General features: G+C 41.0%; 1 protein-coding gene across 2 annotated transcripts in view; it reads left to right on the forward strand.

Moving 5' to 3' along the window:
- C5 (complement C5) overlaps positions 1–25,521 on the forward strand; it is a 124,725-nt gene that overhangs the window by 61,873 nt on the left and 37,331 nt on the right. For both annotated transcript variants that reach the window (XM_012458229.2, XM_064378441.1), the window contains 5 exons: positions 10,538–10,697; positions 11,121–11,216; positions 12,581–12,752; positions 16,243–16,448; positions 18,211–18,363. In XM_012458229.2, coding sequence (XP_012313652.2) covers positions 10,538–10,697; positions 11,121–11,216; positions 12,581–12,752; positions 16,243–16,448; positions 18,211–18,363 — 787 coding nt within the window. The remainder of the gene's footprint in view (positions 1–10,537; positions 10,698–11,120; positions 11,217–12,580; positions 12,753–16,242; positions 16,449–18,210; positions 18,364–25,521) is intronic.

The raw sequence follows: 25,521 nt of genomic DNA on the forward strand, positions 1-25,521 counted from the left end.
AGTCTATTTTCAAAAAATACCTGCTAGGTGTGGTGGCTCATGCCTATAATCTCAGCACTTTGGGAGGCCAAGGCGGATGGATCATGAGGTCAAGAGATCAAGACCATCCTGGCCAACATGGTGAAACCCCATCTCTAGTAAAAATTTAAAAAAATTAGCTGGGCATGGTGGCACATACCTGTAGTCCCAGCTACTTGGGAGGCTGAGGCAGGAGAATCACTTGAACCTGGGAGGTGGAGGTTGCAGTAAGCCAAGACCAAGCCACTGCACTCCAGCCTAGTGACAGATTGAGACTCCATCTCAAAAAACAAAAACAAGAAAACAAAACCATCATGCTATGACAAAATATTTAATAGACACGATGTGCCAGCTGCTTTGTAGGTTCTATATGAAACATATTTAAGGAGTTTACAACCTAGAATACTTTAATTTTAGATTTTTTTCTTTAACTATTGAGATTTCCCAGAAAGTTATCTTTGACTCTCTTAATTTTCTGTAAACTCTCCTGGTACAATCTCATTTTTGCTCATGACTTTCATAATATCTAGGCCAATGCCCCCCTAATCAATGTCTCAAGGCCTAAATTCTTTCCTAAGAAGTTAGGAAATGTTCTAGATCCACATTTCTAGGTTTTTGGGAGACAAAGACCCTTCAAACAATATGTACCAAATTCATTTTTTTCTTTCTCAGATATATTTCTCTGTTTCTTTACTCAGTGCACAGCAACACCTTGCCCTTTGTCCCCCATTGATCATGTGAGAATCATCAGTTGGTTTTTGATTCCTTCCTTTCCTTTTGGCTTTATCTCTGATCAGCTACCAAGTTCCATCAATTATACCTTAGAATTAGGTCTGACCATGTATGGGTGGTGCACTTTAAAAGATACACAGAGCCAGGTGCAGTGGCTCACACCTGTAATCCTAGCACTTTGGGAGGCTGAAGCAGGAGGATGGCTTGAACACAGGAGTTCAAGACCAGCCTGGACAACATAGGGAGACCTTGTCTTTAATAAAACAATAAAAACTACCAGACATACAAAGATGAGCTGGTACTATTCCTTCTGAAACTATTCCAAATAATCCAAAAAGAGGGACTCCTTCCCACATCATTTTATGAGACCAACATCATCCTGATACCAAAACCCGGCAGAGACTCAACAAGAAAAGAAAATTACAAGCTAATATCCATGATGAACATAGATGCAAAAATCTTCAGTAAAATACTGGCAAGCTGATTGCAACAGCACATCAAAAAGCTTATCCACCATGATCAAGTAGGATTCATCCCGGGAATGCAAGGCTGGTTCAACGTACGCAAGTCTATAAACGTAATTCACCACATAAACAGAACCAAAGACAAAAACCACATGATTATCTCAATTGATGCAGAAGGCCTTTGACAAAATTCAACAGCCCTTTATGCTAAAAACCCTCAATAAACTAGGTATCGACGGAACGTATCTCAAAATAATAAAAGCTATTTACGACAAACCAACAGCCAATATCATACTGAATGGGCAAAAACTGGAAGCATTCCCTTTGAAATCTGGCACTAGACAAGGATGCCCTCTCTCACCACTCCTGTTCAATATAGTACTGGAAGTTCTAGCCAGAGCAATCAGGCAAGAAAAAGAAATAAAGGATATTCAAATAGGAAAGGAGGAAGTCAAATTGTCTCTATTTGCAGATGACATAATTGTATATCTAGAAGACCCCCTCATCTCAGCCCAAAATCTCCTGAAACTGATAAGCAACTTCAGCAAAGTCTCAAGATACAAAATCAATGTGCAAAAATCACAAGCATTCCTATACACCAATAACAGACTTAAAGAGAGCCAAATCAAGAACCAACTGCCATTCACAATTGCTACAAAGAGAATAAAATACCTAGGAATACAACTAACAAGGAACGTAAAGGACCTCTTCAAGGAGAACTACAAACCACTGCTCAACGAAATAAGAGAGGACACAAACAGATGGAGAAACATTCAATGTTCATGGTTAGGAAGAATCAATATCGTGAAAATGCCCATACTGCCCAAAGTAATTTACAGATTCAACGCTATCCCCATCAAGCTACCAAAGACCTTCTTCACAGAACTGGAGAAAACCACCTTAAACTTCATATGGAACCAAAAGAGAGCCCACATAGCCAAGTCAATTCTAAGCAAAAAGAACAAAGCGAGAGGCATCACACTACCGGACATCAAACTGTATTACAAGGCTACAGTAATCAAAACAGCATGGTACTGGTACCAAAACAGAGATATAGACCAATGGAATAGAACAGAGACCTCGGAGGCAACACAACATATCTACAACCATCCGATCTTTGACAAACCTGACAAAAACAAGCAATGGGGAAAGGATTCCCTGTTTAATAAGTAGTGTTTGGAAAACTGGCTAGCCATATGCAGAAAACAGAAACTGGACCCCTTCCTGACACCTTACACTAAAATTAACTCCAGATGGATTAAAGACTTAAACATAAGACTTAACACCATAAATACCATAGAAGAAAATCTAGGCAAAACCATTCAGGACATAGGCGTAGGCAAGGACTTCATGACCAAAACACCAAAAGCATTGGCAACAAAAGCCAAAATAGACAAATGGGACCTAATCAAACTCACAGCTTCTGCACGTCAAAAGAAACAGTCATTAGAGTGAATCGGCAACCAACAGAATGGGAAAAAATTTTTGCAGCTTACCCATCTGACAAAGGGCTGATATCCAGAATTTACAAAGAACTAAAACAGATTTACAAGAAAAAAAACAAACAAGCCCATTCAAAAGTGGGCAAAGGATATGAACAGATACTTTACAAAAGAAGACATACATGAGGCCAACAAACATGAAAAAATGCTCATCATCACTGGTCATTAGAGAAATGCAAATCAAAGCTACATTGAGATACCATCTCACACCAGTTAGAATGGCGATCATTAAAAAATCTGGAGACAACAGATGCTGGAGAGGATGTGGAGAAATAGGAACACTTTTACACTGTTGATGGGGTGTAAATTAGTTCAACCATTGTGGAAGACAGTGTGGCGATTCCTCAAGGACCTAGAAATAGAAATTCCATTTGACCCAGCAATCCCATTACTGGGTATATATCCAAAGGATTATAAATCATTCAACTATAAGGACACATGCACACGAATGTTCATTGCAGCACAGTTTACAATAGCAAAGACCTGGAACCAACCCAAATGCCCATCGATGATAGACTGGACAGGGAAAATGTGGCACATATACACCATGGAATATTAGGCAGCCATCAAAAATGATGAGTTCGTGTCCTTTGTAGGGACATGGATGAACCTGGAAACCATCATTCTCAGCAAACTGACACAAGAACACAAAATCAAACACCACATGTTCTCACTCATAGGCGGGTGTTGAACAATGAGAACACATAGACACAGGGAGGGGAGCACTACACACTGGGTTCTGTTGAGGGGAAATAGGGGAGGGACAGCGGGGGGTGGGGAGTTGGGGAGAGATAGCATGGGGAGAAACGCCACATATAGGTGAAGGGGAGGAAGGCAGCAAATCACACTGCCACGTATGCACCTATGCAACAATCTTGCATGTTCTTCACATGTACCCCAAAACCTAAAATGCAATTAAAAAAAATAATAATAAATAAATAAATAAATAAGATATAAATAAGGAAAGGTAAAAAAATAAAAACTATATTATATATTAAAATTACATATTATATATTATAAAAAATAAATATATATAAAAATTATATATTAAAAAAAGGACACATAGACCCCTACAGCACACCAACCAAAGGATAACCCAGGATGCAGGAGTGGGAGTGAGTGTCAATGAAGACTGGAAGCTGCCACAGCAGGACCTGGGAAATAGATCTATGTCTAAAACTGCAACCCATTTGGAGAGCAGAAAGCCCCACAGGAAGGTTCAACAGCCTCTCAGTAGACACTCAGAGCCTTTCAACGGTTTGGGGCAAGAAACATAGACCCAACTCCATAAATTCCTTGAAAGAAATAATAGACATAGAAGAAAATGTCTAGCACCTAAATACCCTCAAATTTTCTTGAGAAATACAAAGATTTTTAAAAGTACAAATACCATTCATATTAACAAAACCCCAAATTATTGACTATAAACATTTTTTGTATTTGTCTTTATTTTTTTTTTAAAGAGAACATTATGGATATTGAAGTTTTCTGTTTAACTATGAACCTCCATCTTATTTCTGTTTCTTTCCCCCATGGGCATTCACTATCATGAGTTTATGCATCTTTCCAGAACATTTTTAATGTTTTGTATAATACACATACATGAAATCACATAGATTTAACTTAACTCCAGTTTGGCTGCTCACTGCTCAAATGCCAAACTCAAGAGACAAGGGTTGGTAGGAGAAAAAGCAGGTTTATTCAGGAGGCAGCAACCCAAGGTGATGGCAGACTAGACTCATGAAACTATCCCGAATGCCCCAGGCTGGCCAGAGGAATTTTAAAGAGGAAGGGGCTTGGAAAACTATGTGCAGGAGTTAGCTACATACAGGTCAGCAGGTCTTGTTCTGATTATTATCTTGAGTAATGGGCCATCTAGTGGTCAGCTAGACTGAAACAGGTTTGTAAATTAACGTTCAGTATTTTTCTTCTCCAGGGGACATTTCACAACCTTGATTTTTATCTCATGGCTAGTTCCTGGAATTCTTAAGCAAGCACTGTTTAAGGAACTTAAGCATTGTAAAAGAGAGAATGGCTGTTTTGCTTCCAAAATGAAGTTATGCCTTCACAGTCCCTTTTTGTATTTCTAAATGATTATAACTATTTTCATATCTATCATTTTGTAACTTACCTTTTTCTTTTAATACTTAGTTTTTTTAGATCTAACAGTATAGGTAAATATAGCTCACTCCTTTTCATTGCCATGTAGTGTTTTATTTTACAAATATATCACATAGTATATATTCTTTATCCATTCCTATCTTGACAGGCAGCCATTTCCAACTTTTGCTATTACAATGTGATAATGCACATCTTCATATGTCTCTTTGTCTACATGTGTGAGAGTTTCTCTAGGGTATATCCCAGGAGGTAGAATTGCTGGAACATGAGGTATACATATTTACAGTTTTATCAGATTTTGCCAGATTTCTCTTCAAGGTGACTAAAAAATTATTTTCTACTCTTAAATTTTTAGTCCCAGACCCTATTATAAAACATGAGGAACTAAACTAGACCATATTAATAACTTGTAGAGGTAGCCTAGGGTTGGGAACAAAAGCAAATCAAATAGCCTACTTTTTCTTTTTTTCCTCCAAGTCACACTTAAAATTTGAATTTCAGGGCAGTCTCCAAGAGACAGGTCAGTGGGAAAAGGAGAATGCAAAAAACTAGAGCAAGCTATATTTGCTTCACCTTTAGGGAAGAGCTGTCTAGACCCCCACTCCTTAAGGACTCTAGGACTGAGGCACCCAAGAGTTCCAAAGAGAAAGAGAGATAAGAGTAAGAGCTTATAAAAGCCAGGCATGATGGCTCATGCCTATAATCTCAGCACTTTGGGAGGCTGAGGCGGGTGGATCACCTGAGGTTAGGAGTTCGAGAACAGCCTGACCAACATGGTGAAACACCATCTCTATTAAAAATACAAAAATTAGCTGGGTGTGGTGGTGCATGCCTGTAATCCCACCTACTAGGGAGGCTGAGGTAGGAGAATTGCTTGAACCTGGGAGGCAGAGGTTGCAGTGAGCTGCGATCGCGCCATTGTACTCCAGCATGGGCAACAGAGTGAGACTCTATTAAAAAAGGAAAAAAAAGGTGTAAAAGCTGATACCTATTGAATACTTACTGTAATCTAGAACTATTTTAAGTATAATCATATATATAATCCTTATAACTGATCCCAAAGGATGAGTCCATTTTTTCTATTTATTGCTATTGCCTTTTTCCAAAGATGTAACTAAAGCATAGAAAAGGTACCTAATGGGCCAAATATCTGATAAGTGGAAAGGCAGCCTGGTCATATGACTGTACTCATATGTCTTTCTAGCCTGCTAAAAGAAGAGAGACTTCCAAAAGCCAAAATCCCAAGAGAGACCCAATATAAAACGTGGGCCAGTCTTTGAAAATGTGAGTGTCATTGAACCTGAGCAACCAATAGAAGTATTTCTCCTCCTTGAGAGCAGTGCAGGGAATTTAAAAAAGAGGAGCTCAGTCAACAGAATAGAAAATAAATTTCTGATGTTTCTAGAGAAAGAATTAGGAAAAGGCACCTAGTTGTGGAGGGGCAAATTCCAATTAATATCAAAAAATAATTTTAGACCAGGCATGGTGGCTCACGCCTGTAATCCCAGCACTTTGGGAGGCCAAGGCGGGCAGATCACAAGGTCAAGAGATCAAGACCATCCTGGCCAACATGTGAAAATCCATCTCTACTAAAAATACAAAAATTAATTGGGCATGGTGGTGAGTGCCTGTAGTCCCAGCTACTCAGAATGCTGAAGCAGGAGAATCTCTTGAACCTGGGAGGTGGAGGTTGCAGTGAGTCGAGATCGCGCCACTGTGCTCCAGTCTGGAGATGGAGACTCTGTCTCAAAAAATAATAATAATAATTTTAAAATAATTTTAAAAAGCATTTAGGTTAGAGAATAACCTAAATGTCTACAGAAAGGGAAAAGGCTTAAATGGCTTTGGTGCATTTGTACCAAAATATTGTAATATAATGTATAAAATCACTTGTAAAAGAATGAGGAAACTTTATGTATTAATGCAGACCTGTAAGTCATGTTAATAAATGAAAAAAGGCCAAGCACAGGATAATGTAAATATTCTCCCACTATTTTAGTGTGTTGGGATGAAAAAGTAGATGGGAAGGCTATATTCTTATATCTACTATTTGGAAGCATGCATAAGAAACAACAGTCATCTGTTGGAAGGTGGAGGGGGACAGGGACTGTTAGAAAGAGACTTTTCATTATATATCCCTTTGTGCTTTTGAATTTTTTTTTTTTTTTTTTTAAGAAAGGGTCTTACTCAGTCACCCAGATTGGATGCAGTGGCAGAATCTCAGCTTATTGCAGCCTCTACCTCCTGGGCTCAAGCAACCCTCCCACCTCAGCCTCCCAACTAGCTGGGACTATAGGTGCATGCCACCACACCTGGCTAGTTTTTTGCATTTTTTGTAGAGACAAGGTCTCACTATGATGCCCAGGCTTCACCTTTGGATTTTTGAATTATATGAGGGTTTTACCTCTTTAAAAATGCTTGAAATACATTTAAAAAATGAAAATGAAAAAGAAACACAAATTTTTAAATTGAGGGGAAGTGGGAGGGCGAATCAAGTGGTCTGAGTCTCAGACATCTGAGGACCTGGGGAGTGGAGGCTCCTAGGCGACTGAGAGAGTGAAGAGATGTTATGGGGAATGCATTCAGTCCTCTCTGATACTCTTCGGTGGGTATTAGTAGAGACTTGAAATTGCTTTTTGACTAAGCAATCATGATCATTAAAGTTTCCTGTGAGGTAGTAGGTTCTGTGTCAATGGCAGCACTCAAGGACAAGTGAGATAAACACTCCAGGAACATTGGGAAAGGGGACTTGGGGCCTCAGATAGGAATTTAGATTCTGTGGCGTGTACAAATTTTACAGTCTAGAATTTTATGATTTACATTTTCATGTCTCATGTTCATGGGTCAGTGCCTTGACTCAAAACTATTTATTTTTACCTCTGTTATCTTTAACTTTAGAGTGTAATGTTTTTATCATCAGGAATCAATTTTTAGCTGTGTGCTAGCTAACAATGTTGTAATCACAGAAAATGTGCTGTTCACATTTGTTTACCAAATGTTTTGGAGATATTCCAAAAATCTTCCCTTCCTTTGTAAAATGGTGACTTACTTTGAACTTGTATATTTTAAAATGTTATTTTCTTTTAAAAAATAAAGTTGTGATCCAAGATGGCTGATCACTAGCAGCTCGGGCTCGTAGTTCCCAGTGAAAGCGCAGAGAACGAGAGGACACCACACTTTCAGACGAATATTTGTTGCTCATGGACCAGGAGATTCCCAGCAGAGGAGCCCCACGTGTCACCAGGGCGACTTTTGTGGCCGGCGCGGTGGTTTTGCTGGTGCCTTAGCGCGCCAGTTTTTGGTGCAGAGTCCGGAGACTCCCGGGCAGAAAAGCACCATCAATCTTAACACCGCTCTTTTGGCCGGCGCAGTGGATTGCTCAGATTTCGGCGCTGGGAATCAACAAGTTGGACATCTGCTCAGAGACCTAGTTAGAAAGTCGGTAATTACAAAGACGACAGACGGATAAATATATAATGAAGGGAAGAAATCAGCATAAAAAGGCAGAGAATACTCAAAATCAGAATGCCTTTCCCTCTACAGGGGATCGCAATTCATCAGTAACGGAAAAGGCTTAATAGATTACGAGTGGCCGGGCATGGTGGCTCACGCCTGTAATCCCAGCACTTTGGGAGGCCGAGGCGGGTGGATCACGAGGTCAAGAGATCGAGACCATGCTGGTCAACATGGTGAAACCCCGTCTCTACTAAAAATACAAAAATTAGCTGGGCATGGTGGCGCGTGCCTGTAATCCCAGCTACTCAGGAGACTGAGGCAGGAGAATTGCCTGAACCCAGGAGGCAGAGGTTGCGGTGAGCCGAGATAGCGCCATTGCACTCCAGCCTGGGTAACAAGAGCGAAACTCCGTCTCAAAAAAGAAAAAAGAAAAAAAAAAAGAATAGATTGCGAGTGTGTTCCAATAACAGAAGCAGGCTTCAAAAGGTGGGTGATAAGAAACTTCTGTGAATTAAAAGAACTTGTTCTAACCCAATGCAAAGAAACTAAGAACCTTGAAAAAAGGTTTGACGAAATGTTAATGAGAATGGACAATTTAGAGAAGAATATAAGTGAATTGATGGAGCTGAAAAACACAACACGAGAACTTCGCGAAGCATGCACAAGTTTAAACAGTCGAATTGATCAAGTAGAAGAAAGGATATCAGATGTCGAGGACCAGCTCAGTGAAATGAAACGAGAAGACAAGATTGGAGAAAAAAGGATGAAAAGGAATGAGCAAAGTCTCCAGGAAATATGGGACTATGTGAAAAGACCTAATTTACGTTTGATAGGTGTACCTGAATGTGATGAAGAGAATGAATCCAAGTTGGAAAATACTCTTCAGGATATCATTCAGGAAAACTTTCCCAACCTGGCAAGGCAGGGTAATATTCAACTCCAGGTAATACAGAGAACACCACAAAGATATTCTTCAAGAAGACCAACCCCAAGGCACATAATCGCCAGATTCATTAGGGTTGAAATGAAGGAGAAAATACTAAGGGCAGCCAGAGAGAAAGGTCAGGTTACCCATAAAGGGAAACCTATCAGACTTACAGCAGATCTCTCAGCAGAAACCCTACAAGCCAGAAAAGAGTGGGGACCAATATTTAACATCCTTAAAGAAAAGAACTTTCAACCCAGAATTTCCTATCCAGCCAAACTAAGCTTTATAATCGAAGGAAAAATTAAACCTTTTGCAAACAAACAAGTACTTAGAGAGTTCACCACCGCCAGGCCTGCTTTACAAGAGCTTCTGAAAGAAGCACTATACATATAAAGGAACAACCAATATCAGCCTTTCCAAAAATATATCAAAAAGAAAAGAACATTAACACAACGAAAAATTTACACTAACTAATGGGCAAAACAGCCAGCTAGCATCAAATGCCAATATTAAAGTTATATATATTCTAATCGGATAAAAAGCCAAAACCCATTGGTATGCTGCATCCAGACCCATCTCACATGCAATGATACACAAAGACTCAAAACAAAGAGAAGGAGGAAGATTTATCAACCAATCAGAGACTAAAAATAAACAAATAAATAAAAAGCAGGAGATGCAATTCTCGCCTCTGATAAAGTAGACTTTAAAGCAACAAAGAGCAAAAGAGGCAAAGAAGGACATTACATAATGGCAAAAGGATCAATGTAACAAGAAGAGCTAACGATTTTATAGATCAACGAGACAGAAAATTAACAAGGACATCCAGGACTTGAACTCAGACCCGGAACAAGTAAACTTAATAAACATTTATAGAACTCTCCACTTCAAATACATAAAACATACATTACCACCTCACACCTATTCCATAAGTGACTACATAATTGGAAGTAAATCACTCCTCAGTAATTGCATAGCATTTCATAGGTTTAAATGAAATATTGGTTGGCTGCTCGTTTGTTATTTTCTTCCCTTATTCCTTCCTGTTTACATCAAGTATAATTATTGGTATAAAAGAGGTTTTCAATACCCATTACTAAACTGCATTCTAGCCTGGGCAAGAAAGCAATACTCCCATTCTCTCTCTCTCTTTCTCTTCCTTTTTCTTCCTCTTCTTTATTCTTTTTCTTTCTTTCTTTCTTCCTTTCTTTAAAAAAAAAAATAAAAAATAAAAATAAATAAAGTTGTATAAACTAATTGAAAGCCAAAATGGATTCAGTGTTCTAAATATTTATTTATTTGATTTTGTCTTAAAGGTTAACAGCTTTTGCTTTAAGAGTACTTGGACAAGTAAATAAATATGTAGAACAGAACCGAAATTCAATTTGTAATTCCTTAGTGTGGCTGGTTGAGAATCATCAATTAGATAATGGATCTTTCAAGGAAAACTCACAGTATCAACCAATAAAATTACAGGTAAGAAAACCAAATGCACAAATTAGCAATAGTTTTATTTACAGGTTGAGTTTTATCAGATTATGGGAGGATGAAGAAGAAGAAGAAAGAAAAAAATGTAATTCTGCAAGAAATTTCTTTTGTGAACAAGCAAAAAATACAAAGGTCTTCCCATAATACTGAAGTGAAGCGATCTTCAGACAGTTCACTAGAGATCAGAGAAGTGATACCTTAGACATCTCATTTAACAGGGTGGCGGGAGATGGGCAAGTGAAAGTACTCAAGTGAGATAGACCTAGGGCTTATTGAGAAATTGGAAGCAGTCCACCTGCAGTGCATGAAGGGAAAGAATGGAAGATAAGGCTTAAAACACAGAGTAGAACCAGGTCATTTCACTTTAAAGACACCATTTGACTTTCCTTTTAAAACATTGCTTCTTTTTAGGGTACCTTGCCTGTTGAAGCCCGAGAAAACAGTTTATATCTTACAGCCTTTACTGTGATTGGAATTAGAAAGGCTTTTGATATATGCCCCCTGGAGGTAAGTAAGAGATTTCTTTCTCTAACACCCATCATCTCTTTCTATGCTACATACTGGAGGGTCCACCAATCAGAAGACCTTTAGTTTCAAAAGCTTCTTTTCCTTCTTTTCAATTACTTGACAATAACTTAAACTCCAGAATTGAAAGATTTCAGAACTATAATAGATATTAGAGACCACCTAGTCCAACCTACTCATCGACAGTTGAGAAAGCTGAGGACTGTAAGTAAAGTGAATTCAATTGTACAATGCCACAGGCTAATAAATTGTAGAGCTGGGTCTAAAACTGATAGCTGGGACTGTGATGGGAGAATGATCCCCAGCTTCTCTCTCTTATCTCCCCTAAATCCTGCTTTATATATGTTACTGTTATCCTATAGTGAAAGCACTCTATCATGCAAGTACTGAGGATACACAACAGCAAGTGTGTTTCTTTGGGTTGTACTGTTTCACTTGCTTGGAAACGGGCAGAAAAGTGATGATCCACCTAAGTGAATCAACATAGAAGATTTCCAAGGTTAGTTGAGGTGATACCCTGGTCTGGGAAGAGATGATTCCTGAGCTGAGGTTAAATACTCCTGCCTGCAAATCAGAAGTCAATTAGATGTGTCCTTCAAATCAGGGTTGAGATGGAAAATCTCAAGGAGATTTACAGAACTGGAATCACAAAACAAAACCATTTGTTTTCAGTTTGTTTCAAAAGCTTAACAAGACAAAATAATCAATGATGACCAGTTCCCAGGAGCCTAGAGGACCAGTTGGCACCTAGTGGCCACATGGGTGAGAGATGCACGTGGAGCTGGGAGAGAAGGAGCCAGGCAGGATGTTAGCAGCATTGCAGCAGGCTTTCTCCTGGCCCACTTGTCCAACATAACCGTTTTGGTGGTGTCGGAACTATTTACCCAGGCATTCTTAGGATCTAGAAGTACTTTGGCAGCTTGGCTTTCCTTCTTCTTATTGTTTTAATTTTTAAAAGTATACCTCCTTTTGAACATGTGTGTATGTTCAAAATGCTGAGAGGGAACGATAAAAGTTGTGTCTATGCTCGGTACCTTTTCTTCCTGGAGGCTAGGTCTGGTGGTGTAATCAGAAACTAAAGGCACAAAACCTCTAAAAGGAAGGTGAGAATTCAGAGACAAAAAGCTTAACCTAATTTGGACTTCATTATCTCTTCCAAGATTATGTTCTGCTCCTTCTCTTGGAGGGGTTTGCTTCACTGAGAAGCCATCCATTCCCATTAGTCAGTCCTCTTTTTACCCTCCATCTTGCCTACTCCAGGACAGTCGGACCTGATGATAGTTCATATTAATTGATAGGTGGTTGCTTGGCATAGAAATTGAAGTATCTTCTGCTCTTGTTTCCAGAAAATCAACACAGCTCTAATTAAAGCTGACACTTTTCTGCTTGAAAATACACTGCCAGCCCAGAGCACCTTTACATTGGCCATTGCTGCCTATGCTCTTTCCCTGGGAGATAAAACTCACCCACAGTTTCGTTCAATTGTTTCAACTTTGAAGAGAGAAGCTTTTGTTAAAGGTATAACTTGTTCCATATATTTATTCAAAGAGCGTTCACTAAGCCATAAAGTCTGCTAAATCTGGGAAGTGGGTGGTGACATGCAAACTTGAGTAAGATGCAGTCTCTGTCCTCAAGGAAAAAACCATCACAATACAAAGTAATGTGTGCTGTTATTCATTCATTTATTCATGTATTCATTCAGAAAATATTTATTCTTTCTTTTTTAAGACAAGTTCTCGATCTGTCACCCAGGCTGGAGTGCAGTGGCACGATTGTGACTTACTGCAACCTCCATCTCCTGGCTCAAGTGATCTTCCCACTTCAGCCTCCCAAGTAGCTGGGACTATAGGTGTCCACCACTGAACCCAGTTCTTTTTATATTTTGCACATACGAGTCTCACTATGTTTCCCAGGATGGTCTCAAATGCCTGGGGTCAAGCAATCCTACTGCCTTGGCCTTCCAAAGTACTGGGATCACAGGCCTGAGCCACCACGCCTGTCCTCTATTTATTCCTTTATTCGATAAATATGCATCGAGTATCCTCTGGATACCTCCTATATACCTGGCACTATTCTAGTCTCTGGGAATAAAGCAATAAACAAAATAGACTCCCCCAAATCCAGGTCATCAGGAAACTTATATTCTAACTGGGGAGACACAAACATGATAAATAAGTAAAGCTTTGTGAATAGGCAGTGATGCCTGATATGAAGAAAAATAAAGCAGGGAAAGAAGATAAGGTGAGAGGATGGGTTGTAATTTTAGTTAAGCTGATTGAGCTTAAGTTTCACTGAGAAGATGGTGTTTGCATCAAGACCTGAAAGGAGGTGAAGAAGCAAGTCCTGTGGCTATAGAAGGGTGTTCTTGGTGGAGAACAGAATGTGCAAATGCCCTGAGGCATGGGCGTGCCTGGTGCTCCAAGAATGCCACGGAGGCCAGTGTGACTGCTGATGAGTGAGAAGAGGAGTAGAAAGTGAGGTGAGGGAAGGCAAAGGTGAAGAAGCAAGGGAAGGTCATCTAAGGCATTAGAGAGACTCTTCAGGGCTTCCGTAAACAGTTGTGCAGTGGACAAAGCACCTAAGGAAGCAAGTGAATCGAGGCTGAAATCCAGCCCGTGCTCCACGCCACTGGCCACGTACCCTAGTTTAGGGCTGCTTCCACCCAGAGTGAGAAGTTCCCATGACTCATCCACAGCAATGTGCTGTGGGGACCAGAAGGAGCCCTAGAACTTTAATTTCAGCTTTGAGAGTGAGAAGGGGAGCCATTGGGGGATTTTGAGCAAAGGAGTGCATGACCTGGCTTATATTTTACCAGGTTTGCTATAAAAGTATGTGTTTGGTTTTGAAGACTAAAGATACAGCTTCCTATAGGTCAAGAAAAAAAAAATGGAAAGAGAGTAGCAATGATTATTGGCATGATTTGGCACTTTGGAGTCCTCTCCTAGCTAAGATTTTCTAAAAGTTTTATAAATCTTACTGAGGTTTATGACTATCTACAAAATATGATTTGTGTCATTTTAAAATGACTGTATTTTAATATATGCCTCAAAATCACTTGTATGATACTTCAAATAACACAAAATAAATGTCTTGGGTATTGTGAGATATGGATCATAAAATTATAGAATTTAAGAGCTAGAAGGGAACTTAATAATCCAAAAATTTTTCCAGCTGGGTTTCTTTAAAAACCTAAAGTCAACTCTTCATTTTAAATACAACAAATCTGCCGGGCGTGGTGGCTCACACCTGTAATCCCAGCACTTTGGGAGGCCAAGGTGGGCAGATGACCTGAGGTCAGGAGTTCAAGACCAGCCTGGCCAACATGGTGAAACTCTATCTCTACAAAAAGACAAAAATTAGCCAGGCATGGTGGCGAGTGCCTGTAATCTCAACTACTTGAGAGGCTAGGGTGGAAAAATCGCTTGAACCCAGGAGGCAGAGGTTGCAGTAAGCCAAGGTCGTGCCATTGCACTCTAGCCTGGGTGACAGGGAGAGACTCTGTCTCAAAGAAAATAAAAACACAGCAAATCTGAGACTCTGAGAGGAAGGGTCGATATCTTTTACAAGGTCATGCAAATAATGTAGTTATGAATTATAAATATATATATCAAAATTTTGACTAACTTTCAAAAATGATTTCCAAATATACATTACTGTTTTTTTTTTTAAGTTCATTCCCAAAAGGATTTGGGGTTTATAGGTTTAAATAACAAATATAATTTACAGCCTAATTTATGAAAAGTGCTACATGTATGAAACTGTCTTGAGTGCTTTAAATTGGAAAAAAATAATAAAAGACTGAACTAAGGCTTTAGATGTAATCTCATAATTTCCAGGATGTAAATTTTCCTATCAGGAAAAGTTCTCCAATTTATTTTTTACTGTCAATAGTAATAATAACAAAAATCCTTTATATATGCATGATGCTTTCTAGTTTACAAAATCTTTTATAGTTAGTATTTCATTTGAGTTTCGCTACATGGAAGAAAGTATTATCTATACTACAGGTATTAGGAAATGAAGTCACACAGAATTAAAGGAATTTGCCCCAAGTGGCATGGTAAGTTAGTAACAGAAGAAAGACTAAAAGCTGGGTCTGCTAATTCCCAGTTAATTGCGCTTTCCAGTCTACTAAACTGCCCCTTCCTAGTACATGTGTACTGTGTTGATTTTAAAATAAAGATTGAGTCCAGATGCAGTGGTTTATGCTTATAATCCCAGTACCTTGGGAGACCAAGGTAGGAGGATTGCTTGAGCCCAGGAGTTTGAGACCAGCCTAGGCAACATAACCAGGCATGGTGGCACACTCCTATAGTCCCAGTCACTCAGGAAGCTGAGGTGGAGCCCAAGAGATTGAGGCTCACTTGAGCCCAAGAGATTGAGGCTGCAGTGAGCTACAGTCACACCACTGCACTCCAGCCTGGGTGACAACAAGATCCTGTCTCAAAACATCAATCAAAAAACAGGTTGAGTGTTCCTTGTCTGAACTGCTTGGGACCAGAAGTATTTCAGATTTCAGGTTTTTTTCAGATTTTGGAATATAAACGTATACATAATGATGTTTCTTGGGGATGGGACTCAAGTCTAAACATGAAATTCATTCATGTTTCATATATACCTTCCTTTACACATAGTTTGAAAGTAATTTTATACAGTATTTTCAATAATTTTGTGCATGAAACAAAGTTTTGACTGCAATTTGACTGTGACCCATCACATGAGGTCAGGATGAAATTACCCACCTGTGGCATCATGTCAGAGTTCAAAAATTTTCAGATTTTGGGGCATTTCAGATTTCAGGTTTTCAGATTATAGATGCTCAATGTGTAAAGACAAGTAGAACCATATTAAGGGACCTTGTTTTGCATTGGTCGTCTTCAGGAAGTTCCTCTAACAAAAAAAAGTAAGTAGCTTCTAGAAATTAGAACACCATAATACACCTGATAGAATTGTTATGTCAAATTTACATTTTTAATCATATTAATGAATGTGATTTGTTGATATTCAGGTAATCCACCCATTTATCGTTTTTGGAAAGACAAACTTCAACATAAAGACAACACTGTACCTAACACTGGTACGGCACATATGGTAGAAACAACTGCCTATGCCTTACTCACCAGTCTGAACTTGAAAGACATAAATTATGTTAACCCAGTCATCAAATGGCTCTCTGAAGAGCAGAGATATGGAGGCGGCTTTTATTCAACCCAGGTAACATTTCTTTGTCTTGTTTCATCTTCCTGTAGACATTTTTATTTTCTCCTATGCCACACTCATTCTGGCCTCCATTCCTTTGGCCACCAAATGAGCATGCAATAGATATGAATAATGTCCAGAATTGAAGGACCCCTAGAGGTTATCTGCATCAACACTCTTATTATACAAAAGAGGAAATGAGCCCAGGGAGTTTCATTCAGGGAATTCATGGCAGAGCCAGAATCAGAACTCATGTCTCCTGACCTCAAGCCCAGTACTTCCTTCATGATTCTAAATCACCATAAAAGGCTAGTAAGGTTATTGGCAAGTATGTCATATCCTATATAATAAATAGTGGCTGCCATGTAGACAAAGGTACTGATGCTTCTTCTCCACAAAGAAATAAATAAAAAGTGAAAGAAATACTGATTGTTTATATGTTAATCTATCTAGCTATTTAATATAAACTCATTTGAGTACGTATTTTGTATTACAACTAATTATTATGTAGATATATAATATATACTTATATTCAAAGTTTAACTTGAATGTTAATATCTTCCCTGTTGCCTGGATGTTTAGATAATGATGGAGTGTGTATATCTATATATATAAAGTTTAGCGGTAGAGAGGGCCTTCAGTATTAATTTAGTGACCATCTAATGTGTTTCATTTTAGGTACAACTATAGGGTTAGCAGAAAAGAGTGCACTATTGATAAGCATTCACTGCCATAGATACAGGCAGAGGGAGTGGCCACATTGTTTAGCATCTCTGATCTAGTCATGTTTCTCAGTTTTGTAGATGAGAAAGATGAGGTCCAGAAAGATAAAGTTTATTCCTTCGACAAATATTTATGTACCCACTAAATGCAATGGACAGTGCCTTAGTCCATTGCATGTTGCTGTAACAGAATATGACACATTGGATAATTTATAATGAACAGAAATTTATTAGCTCATGGTTCTGTGTCCTAAGAAGTCCAAGATCAAGGGGCTGCACCTGGTGAAGGCGTTTTTGTTGCATTATTCCATGGTAGAAGTGCAAAGAGAAGGCAGAGTAGGGGGTTGGTGTGAGTAGGGTATAAACTCATCCTTTTATAACAAACTCACTTCTATAATAAGCAGCATTAATCCATTTACGAAAATGGTACCCTCATGACCCAAACACCTCCCATTAGGCCTCACCTCCTAACACTGCCACATTGGGGACCAAGCTGCCAACACATGAACTTTGGGAGACACATTCAAACCATGTCAGGCACCAAGAAAAATATATTACCTACTTGCCTCATGAATCTTACATTGCAGTGGGGGAGGCCAGCAATAAACTATAAATAAAAGTATTACAAACTGAGATGAATGCTATAAAAGGCAAAAGAGGAACATTAAAACAGAGAATAATGGGAGAGGGGAGTTTACGGCCTTGTTGTGGAGATAACTTAAGCTGACACTAAAGAATGAGGAAGAGATAATCCTGCAAAGACTCAGAGGAATTCTGCAAACAGTGACTTGCCTGAGGTTACATTTGCAGACTATATAGAAGACCCAGATATGAGGCCACACTTCCTTCCTGTCCCTGCTAACAGCAATGTCTCTGTTGAGGAGGGAGAGACCTTCCTTCCACCTCCACAATGGGGCCCTAAACCAGTCTTACTGAGTCAGCTGGAGTTTCAACTCCAGACAATGCTGCCCTACCCGCTCATAAAAAGGGCATTTGTAAATAGGCAGTTTATAAATAAACTAAACATATTTTTGTGCCTTGCTGATTGTTGACAGGACACAATCAATGCCATCGAGGGCCTGACAGAATATTCACTCCTGGTTAAACAACTCCACTTGAATATGGACATCGATGTCACTTACAAGCACAAAGGTGCCTTACACCATTATAAGATGACAGACAAGAATTTCCTTGGGAGGCCAGTAGAGGTAAATGAAGAACTGTGTGTAGTATTTTACAATTGGCTGAGACCATTGAAATCATCTGTTCCACTCTTATTTTATAAATGTATCTCTTCACTACTTAAACATATATTGAGTGTCTGCTATGTCCTAAGCAGGGGTGCTTGCTATATCCTGGGCACTGAGGATTCAAAAATAAAGCACAAAGAATCAGCGTATTACAGGGAGACTGTCATTTAAGCAGATAGTGAAATATAAGAGTCTTGATAGGTACGTGGAAGCACAGAGGGGGCCTCCTGATCCTGGCTGAAAGAAGGAAGGAGCTTGTCAAATGTGTCCAGATAAATCTGAAAAAAATCAGAATAAGTTAGCCAAGTGAAGAAAAAGGAAGAACATTCCAGACATAGATAACAGCACACAGAGCAGTACAGTGAATGTAGGAGGGAAGGCATGTCTGGGGGTCTGCGGGTGGTTCTGAAGCAGGAGCAGCTGCAAACAAACCTCTCAAACATCAGACAGGGAAGGAAGTGGTAATTTTATTCGGCTGGGAGCTGCAGCAGGCATAGATGCCTCAACAACCAAGCTCCCCAACAAAGAAAATCCTGGCCCTTTTAAAGGCTCACAATCTAAAAGATCTAAGAGATGCACATTGAGAGGGTCATGATTGATTTAGCAAGTCTTGGGGATGTGACCAGATAGGGGTCTTGAGTAGCTGAGTAAGATCAATGCCTTCCAGGATAAGGTTCCTCCATACCATGCCTGTGACCTATAGATAGGATTGTGGTCAGGAGTAGGGGGTTTAATTTTTAACTTCCAGACCTGGTGAGCTGCGCTGAGCTGGTTCCTCCACTGACCTCATTTGGCTGGCTTTTAACTTTCATTTCCTCCTTTTCCCCTAAGCACAAGCCAAAGGAAGGGGGTCTCCTTCCTCAGTTCCCCACTTTGAGAACTTCACTTATTTATTAGTTGGGGTTCTCGCCCTCTTCCTCACTATCCTGGTCATGTAACAATACCGATTGATAATGATTCATATTATATGCTTGAGCTGAGGTCTTTTGGTGAACTATAGTAGTGACTAAACCTCTAATCATTTGGAGGAATACAGGCAATAAATAGGGGAGCAACAAGCATGCACCTATTACCAGCACCATACCTATAATGAGGGTTTTAAATCCTCCTAAAGTTGGGAACCATCTCCTAAACATAGATGCAGGGTCAAACCCATGCCAAACTTACACTGGCACATAGGCTACTTTTGTCATATCTCTTACAATATTTTCAACTGCCTGGCCTTGATTATCTATATGCAGGCAACAACTGGTTAAATTGAATTTTCCACTGACTCCTCCCTTGGCCACTAGCAAGTAGTCTAGTGCTAATTTATTTTGGTAAATAGCATTTCTTATTTGAGTTTCTTGCCAGGCCAAAAGAGTTAAAGCTTTACCAGTTTCATTGTTGATTATTTCTAAGACAGCTTGTAACCGGATAATGAGGTTGATCATATAAATTGGGGTCTGATATCCCCATGAGCTGTCCTGCGTCCATGTAGCAGGCCTGTAATATTGTATGATCCTTTCAGGGGGCCATTCATCATCTTTCCAATCTCCTACAGACAGTCTTCTTGGGTCCTGGGGAGCTGTAAAAACGGGGTAGCCTAACAATTCACCTGTCTTGACGGGCAATAGGAAGAAAGAAGTTTTAATAGTGCCTATGACACAGCTGCCAGTCCATTTTTCAGGCAGCTCCACATACGCTCTGTGCTCGCATATCCAATACAACCCAGCTGGGGCTGTCCAGTCTTGATAAAGCCCAGGATGATCCCAGGCATCCTGCGATTTAGGGAATTTAAGGAGAGGGTTCTTTTCTGTGTGGTTTGAACTCCACCAAGTGACTGTATCTGCTGTTTCATTATACAATTGCTGTCCCAGGCAACTAAGCCTCCCTACTGGGACAGTGAAGTTTTTTCCCTCTCTTGCTAGGCAATATTGGCCAATAATCGAGACTTTTAAGACCCAGAAGCTGTTGTTTTGAATTCTTTGGACCGAGGTTAGGTCCGGGACAAGATCAAAGGGCACTAACTCTCGGTCTTCACATGGCCACCAGTCTCCCATTGTAGTCCCCCCACACACATAACAGGAAGTAACATTAAGTGAGTGGGCTACATTTTCAGCTAACTGGAGGAACAAGTTTTTCATCTTTTTTGGGAGTTCTGGGGCTGGCTCGTTTAACTCATCATTAAAAGTCTGATACACTACCACTGGACTGGAGGTACGTACGTCTTTGGACCTCCCCTTGAATTAAGACATTTGCCATGGGATCCAGTCCTTTCCCATCAATTCCTAGCTTTACATATTCTCCCCCTTTCCAGTGAGGATCCTGTGGATTTGTAATTATTACGTCTAATAGATTGCAATGCCCAGGGGTACAGAGAACATTACTCCAGGGAATATTACTTTTTCCCTTTGTCAGACGGACGTGGTCATTTTTATCATTTTTCCAAGTGGCCCAGATAACACATGACCAGTAAGTACATTCACTACACCAATATGTTGTCTGGCACATATACTTATGCTCTACTGCATAACTCTGCTCCCAACCAAAAGAGCCACACCCCTTATCCATAGCCGCACAAGCATCAAATTTTATGACAACTTGCTTGGGGATTCCTTTCTCCTCTGTTCTAGCAATTAACTTACTTGAGGTTTTCCATGCCACAGTTGTTAAGTGTTTTACTTCAAAAATTGTGTGCATGGGGGGCTCTGATGGGTCATAGCAGGCATCTGGTTGCCCATCCTCTGGGGTGCACACTTTATATTGGGTGCCATTATACAAACAAGTTCCCTTCTGAGTTCCTGTACATTCATAATAGCTGTAGAACAAAAACATGGTAGTGATTTTTCGTCCTACCTTAGTGACCTTACGTATACACTGAGAACAGTCTCCAAAGTTAGGTAAAGTTCTTACTACATGAGTCCCAGTTTCAAGGAGAATGAGCCCCACGATAAGTTTTCTCATGCTTCGGCCATGCATGGACCAGCCAGCTTCCAGGATGTGGCTGGGGTAAGGCTTGTCGTCTTTCTCAAGGTGATTTTGCAGCTGTCGTCTGTGTCTGGTTGCACCTCCCAAGTTTCAGCCACTGCAGGTTTTACTCAGCTGTGATGAATCCGAGCTACTATTCCTTCCAACTTCACAGCTGTGCTAGTGGTCAGGATTACAGTCAGGGGCCCTTTCCACTGGGGCTTCAAAGGCGTAATATTCCAATCCTTTATCCACACTTGATCACCTGATGAAAAAGAGTGAACAAGGAAGAATAAGCTCACTGGGCACCTTTCATTTACCCAGGCTGAGATGGTTTGGGTAACTTTTCCTAAGGCCTGTAGCTGTCTCTGCAATTCAGTTTCACCTAACTCTTGAGGAGTTCCTGGGAGCCCCCATAGTTTAGGAGGGGGTCTGTGGTAAAGTATCTTTTAAGGGGAATACCCTTTTTCGAAGGGGTGCATTTAATTTTAAACAACACCATGGGAAGTGCATGTATCCACTGTAACCCTGTCTCCTGGCATACTTTCCCTAAACCATTTTTGATTGTCTGATTCATTTGCTCCACCTTCCTGGAACTCTGTGGTCGATAGGCGGCATGAAGTTTCCAAGTGATTCCCACACTGTTGCTGTCTGTGAACCAAGTCAGCCATGAAAGCTGGCCCACTGTCTGCGCTGATTCACAAGAACGGTCCAAACCTAGCAATGAGATCTCAAAGAAGCACATGGATTACTTCATAAGCTTTCTTGGTTCGAGTTGGGAATGCTTCTACCCACCCAGAATATGTACATACCAGAACTAGCAGATACTTACAACTTCCACACTTGGACATTTCAGTGAAGTCCACCTGGAGATTCTCAAAGGGAGCTGCTCAGTAAGACTGTATGCCAGGCAGGATTGTTGGACCCTGCTTTGCATTGTGTTGTCGGCAGGTGACACATTGCTGTGACACTGCATTTGCTAGAGCTGACAAATGTGAAATGTAGAAGTACCAGCCTATGAAGTTTTCAAGAGCTTCTTGGCCCAGATGTGTAGTCTCATATATGGCTTGCACAACACCAGCGCTCAACAACTGTGGCACTGCTATTTTTCCACCTGGTAACTGGATCCACCCTTCCTTTATTGCCTGTCCCCTTCATTTTGAAAAAAGTCCCTTTCCTCCTTAGAATAGGTAGGCACAAAATCAGGCATTTGGGGGATCGGGGGGCTGTTACTGTGGCTCAGTAGGGAATGGATGCTACTTTTCAAGCTTCTGAGTCAGCCTGGGTGTTTCCCAGGGCTACAGAGGTGGAGGCCCATTGATACCCCCGACAGTGCATAACTGCCACCCACTGGGGCTTCCAAACTGCCTCTAATAGCTGTAAAATTTCTCACCAATACTTTGTTTTCCACCTGAGTTTAAGAGGCCTTTTTCCTTGTATAATGTCCCATGTATCTGGAGAGTCAGAAAGGCATACTGAGAGTCGGTATAAATGTTCAGTCTTACCTTCACTCAGCTCCAAGGCCCGCGTTAAGGCAATAATTTCAGCTTTCTGGCCTGAGGTTCATTGTGGCAGTGATTTAGCTTCAACAACTATATCCAAGGTTACTGCTGTATACCCCACACACCTCTCTCCGAGGGAGTTAATCAGCAGTTGCCCAAGGCTGGTTTCAGAGATTAGGCCTGCTAGAATAGTCTGAGTCCAACACTTCAATACAATCAAGTTTCACTGGGCTCTTTGATCTTGGGAGCAAGGTAGCAGGATTTAAGGTGTTACAGACTTCAATGGTGATGTGGGGGTTTTCACAAAGCAAGCTCTGGTACTTAGCCTGGCATTTGTCAGCCAGTGATGTCCCTTGGTATTCATTAGAGTCACCATTGCATGAGGAGCCTTTATGTTCAGATTCTGCCCCAGAGTTAACTTATCTGCTTCTTGGGCTAACAAGGCAGTTGACGCTAGGGCCCTTGGGCATGGAGGCCAGCCCTTTGAAACTCCATCCAGCTGTTTAGAGGTAGGCCACCGGCCTTGGCCAAGATCCCATGGTTTGGGTTAGTACTCCAACAGCCATTTTTTCTTTTTCTGATACATATAATGTAAAGGGCTTTGTCAGGTCAGGTAATCCCAGTACCAGAGTAGACAAGTTTTCCCCTTCAGGGTATGGAAAGCCTGTTGCTGCTGGGGTCCCCATTCAAAGGGTTCCTTGTCTTCCTCTTTGTGACTTCATACAGGGGTTTGGCCAGCACTGCAAAGTTCGGGATCCACAGTCTACAGAAGCCCATGGCTCCCAAGAATTCTTTACCTGCCTTCTGGTTTTGGGTTCTGGCAGGTTGCAGATGACCTGTTTCCTTTCTGCCCCTAGGCTGTGCTCCCCTTGTCAAATGGTGAATCCCAGATACTGGACTTGCTGCCTGCAGATCTGAGCTTTTTTCTTGGACACTTTATACCCACAGTCCTCCAGGTGCTGAAGTAAGGCATCTGTTCCCTTAGCGCACCCAACTGCCATGGGGTATCTTAATAAAAGATCATTAACATAGTGGAGCAGCACACAGCCTAGGCTTTCAGTAGGAAACTTCTGGAGATCCCGAGCTAGTGCCTCCCCAAAGATGGTGGGGGAATTTTTGAACCCCTGGGGAAGCCAGGTCCAGGTATACTGGGTAGTGACTCCTGTTTCTGGATTTTCCCACTGAAAGGCAAATAGCTTTTGACTTTCAGGAGCTAGCCTGATACTGAAGAAAGCGTCTTTTAAGTCCAAACAAGTGAACCAGCTGTCCTCAAATGGCAATAACCCCAGCAACGTGTACAGGTTAGGCACCATGGGGTGCAGGATCACGGTTGCTTGATTGACCATGCGCAGGTCCTGCACTGATCAGTAGTCCTTAGTTCCCAGCTTGGGGACAGGCAGGAGATGCATGTTCTGGGGAGACTGGCAAGGAACTATAATACCATAAATTTTCAGGCATCTGAGATGAACTTGGATGCCTTCGAGAGCTTCCCTTCGGACCAGGTATTGTCTCTGTCTGATGGGTAATGCCCCTGGCTTTACTTCGATAACCACCAGGGCTTGGTTTACTGCCAGCTCTGGGGGATTGTCCTCTGCCCAGACCCGTGGCCATCACTTGGCTAGAGCAAAGATTAATTCTCATCCTGATTCAGTCAGGAAGAGTCTCCACTCCCCCTCCCAAAAGACTGTGAAGGCCATGATAATCCCTGTCCGAGGCAGTTTTAGCTGCAGGGAGCCCTTATCAGTGAAGGTGACGGTAGTTCTTAGTTTGCTTAGCAAGCCTCTTCCCAAAGCGGGTAGGGGGCAGTCCAGCATGTACAAGAACTGATGTATAATTTCATGGCCTCCCACCAAACAGCTTCATGGTAGGCAGAAAGCCTGCTTTTCTGAAACTCCACTTGCCCCAATTATGTTTATTGTCTTGCTGGACAAAGGAGCCACGGTTGCATTACGACCAAGTGTTCTGCCCCGGTGCTGACCAAGAAATTAATGTCCTTGCCCTCCACTTCATCCTGACCATGGGCTCTTTGGAGCCATTTGAGCCTGGTCCCCTTCAGTTTAATGGCCCCCCTGCCAAGTTAAACAGGGTAACCTCATCTTTTCCTGAGGCTTCTTGCTTAGGAATACCCTGTTCCCCCACCAACTGAGGACACTTATTTTTCCAGTGTCCCATTTCTTTGCAATAGACACACTGGTTGTGCTGTAGACATGGTTGATCTGACTGGGTGTTTTTCCCAGGGGCCCCCTTGCCCTGCCCCTTTGAATGTGCTCCTCTGATAGCTGTGGCCAGCAAATTGATATTTTGCCAGTTTTGTCGCACCTTCTCTTGGCGGCTTACTGCATCTGTATGCACAAACACCTGATAGGGGGCTATTTCCAACAACTGCGCAGTGCTCATGGCTGTTCTGTTTTTGTAACTTTTTCCTGATATCATCTGCACTCTGACTAACTAAAGTTAAGTTCACCATGCCCTGATTCTCGGGGTCCTCAGGATCAAAGGGAGTGTACATGTGGAAGGCCTTATACAGTCTTTCATAAAACTGTGCTGGACTTTCATCTTGTCCATGCTTAAATTGAGATACTTTGTATATATTTTCGGCTCTTTGTGCTCCTTTTCTTACTCCCTCCAGCAAGGCCTCTCTGTATCGAGTTAGCTTCTGTATGCC

This window comes from Aotus nancymaae, unplaced genomic scaffold (genome assembly GCF_030222135.1).
Source record: "Aotus nancymaae isolate 86718 unplaced genomic scaffold, 86718_ANA_hifiasm-v0.15.2.pri h1tg000003l, whole genome shotgun sequence".
NCBI classification, from domain to species: Eukaryota; Metazoa; Chordata; class Mammalia; order Primates; family Aotidae; genus Aotus; species Aotus nancymaae.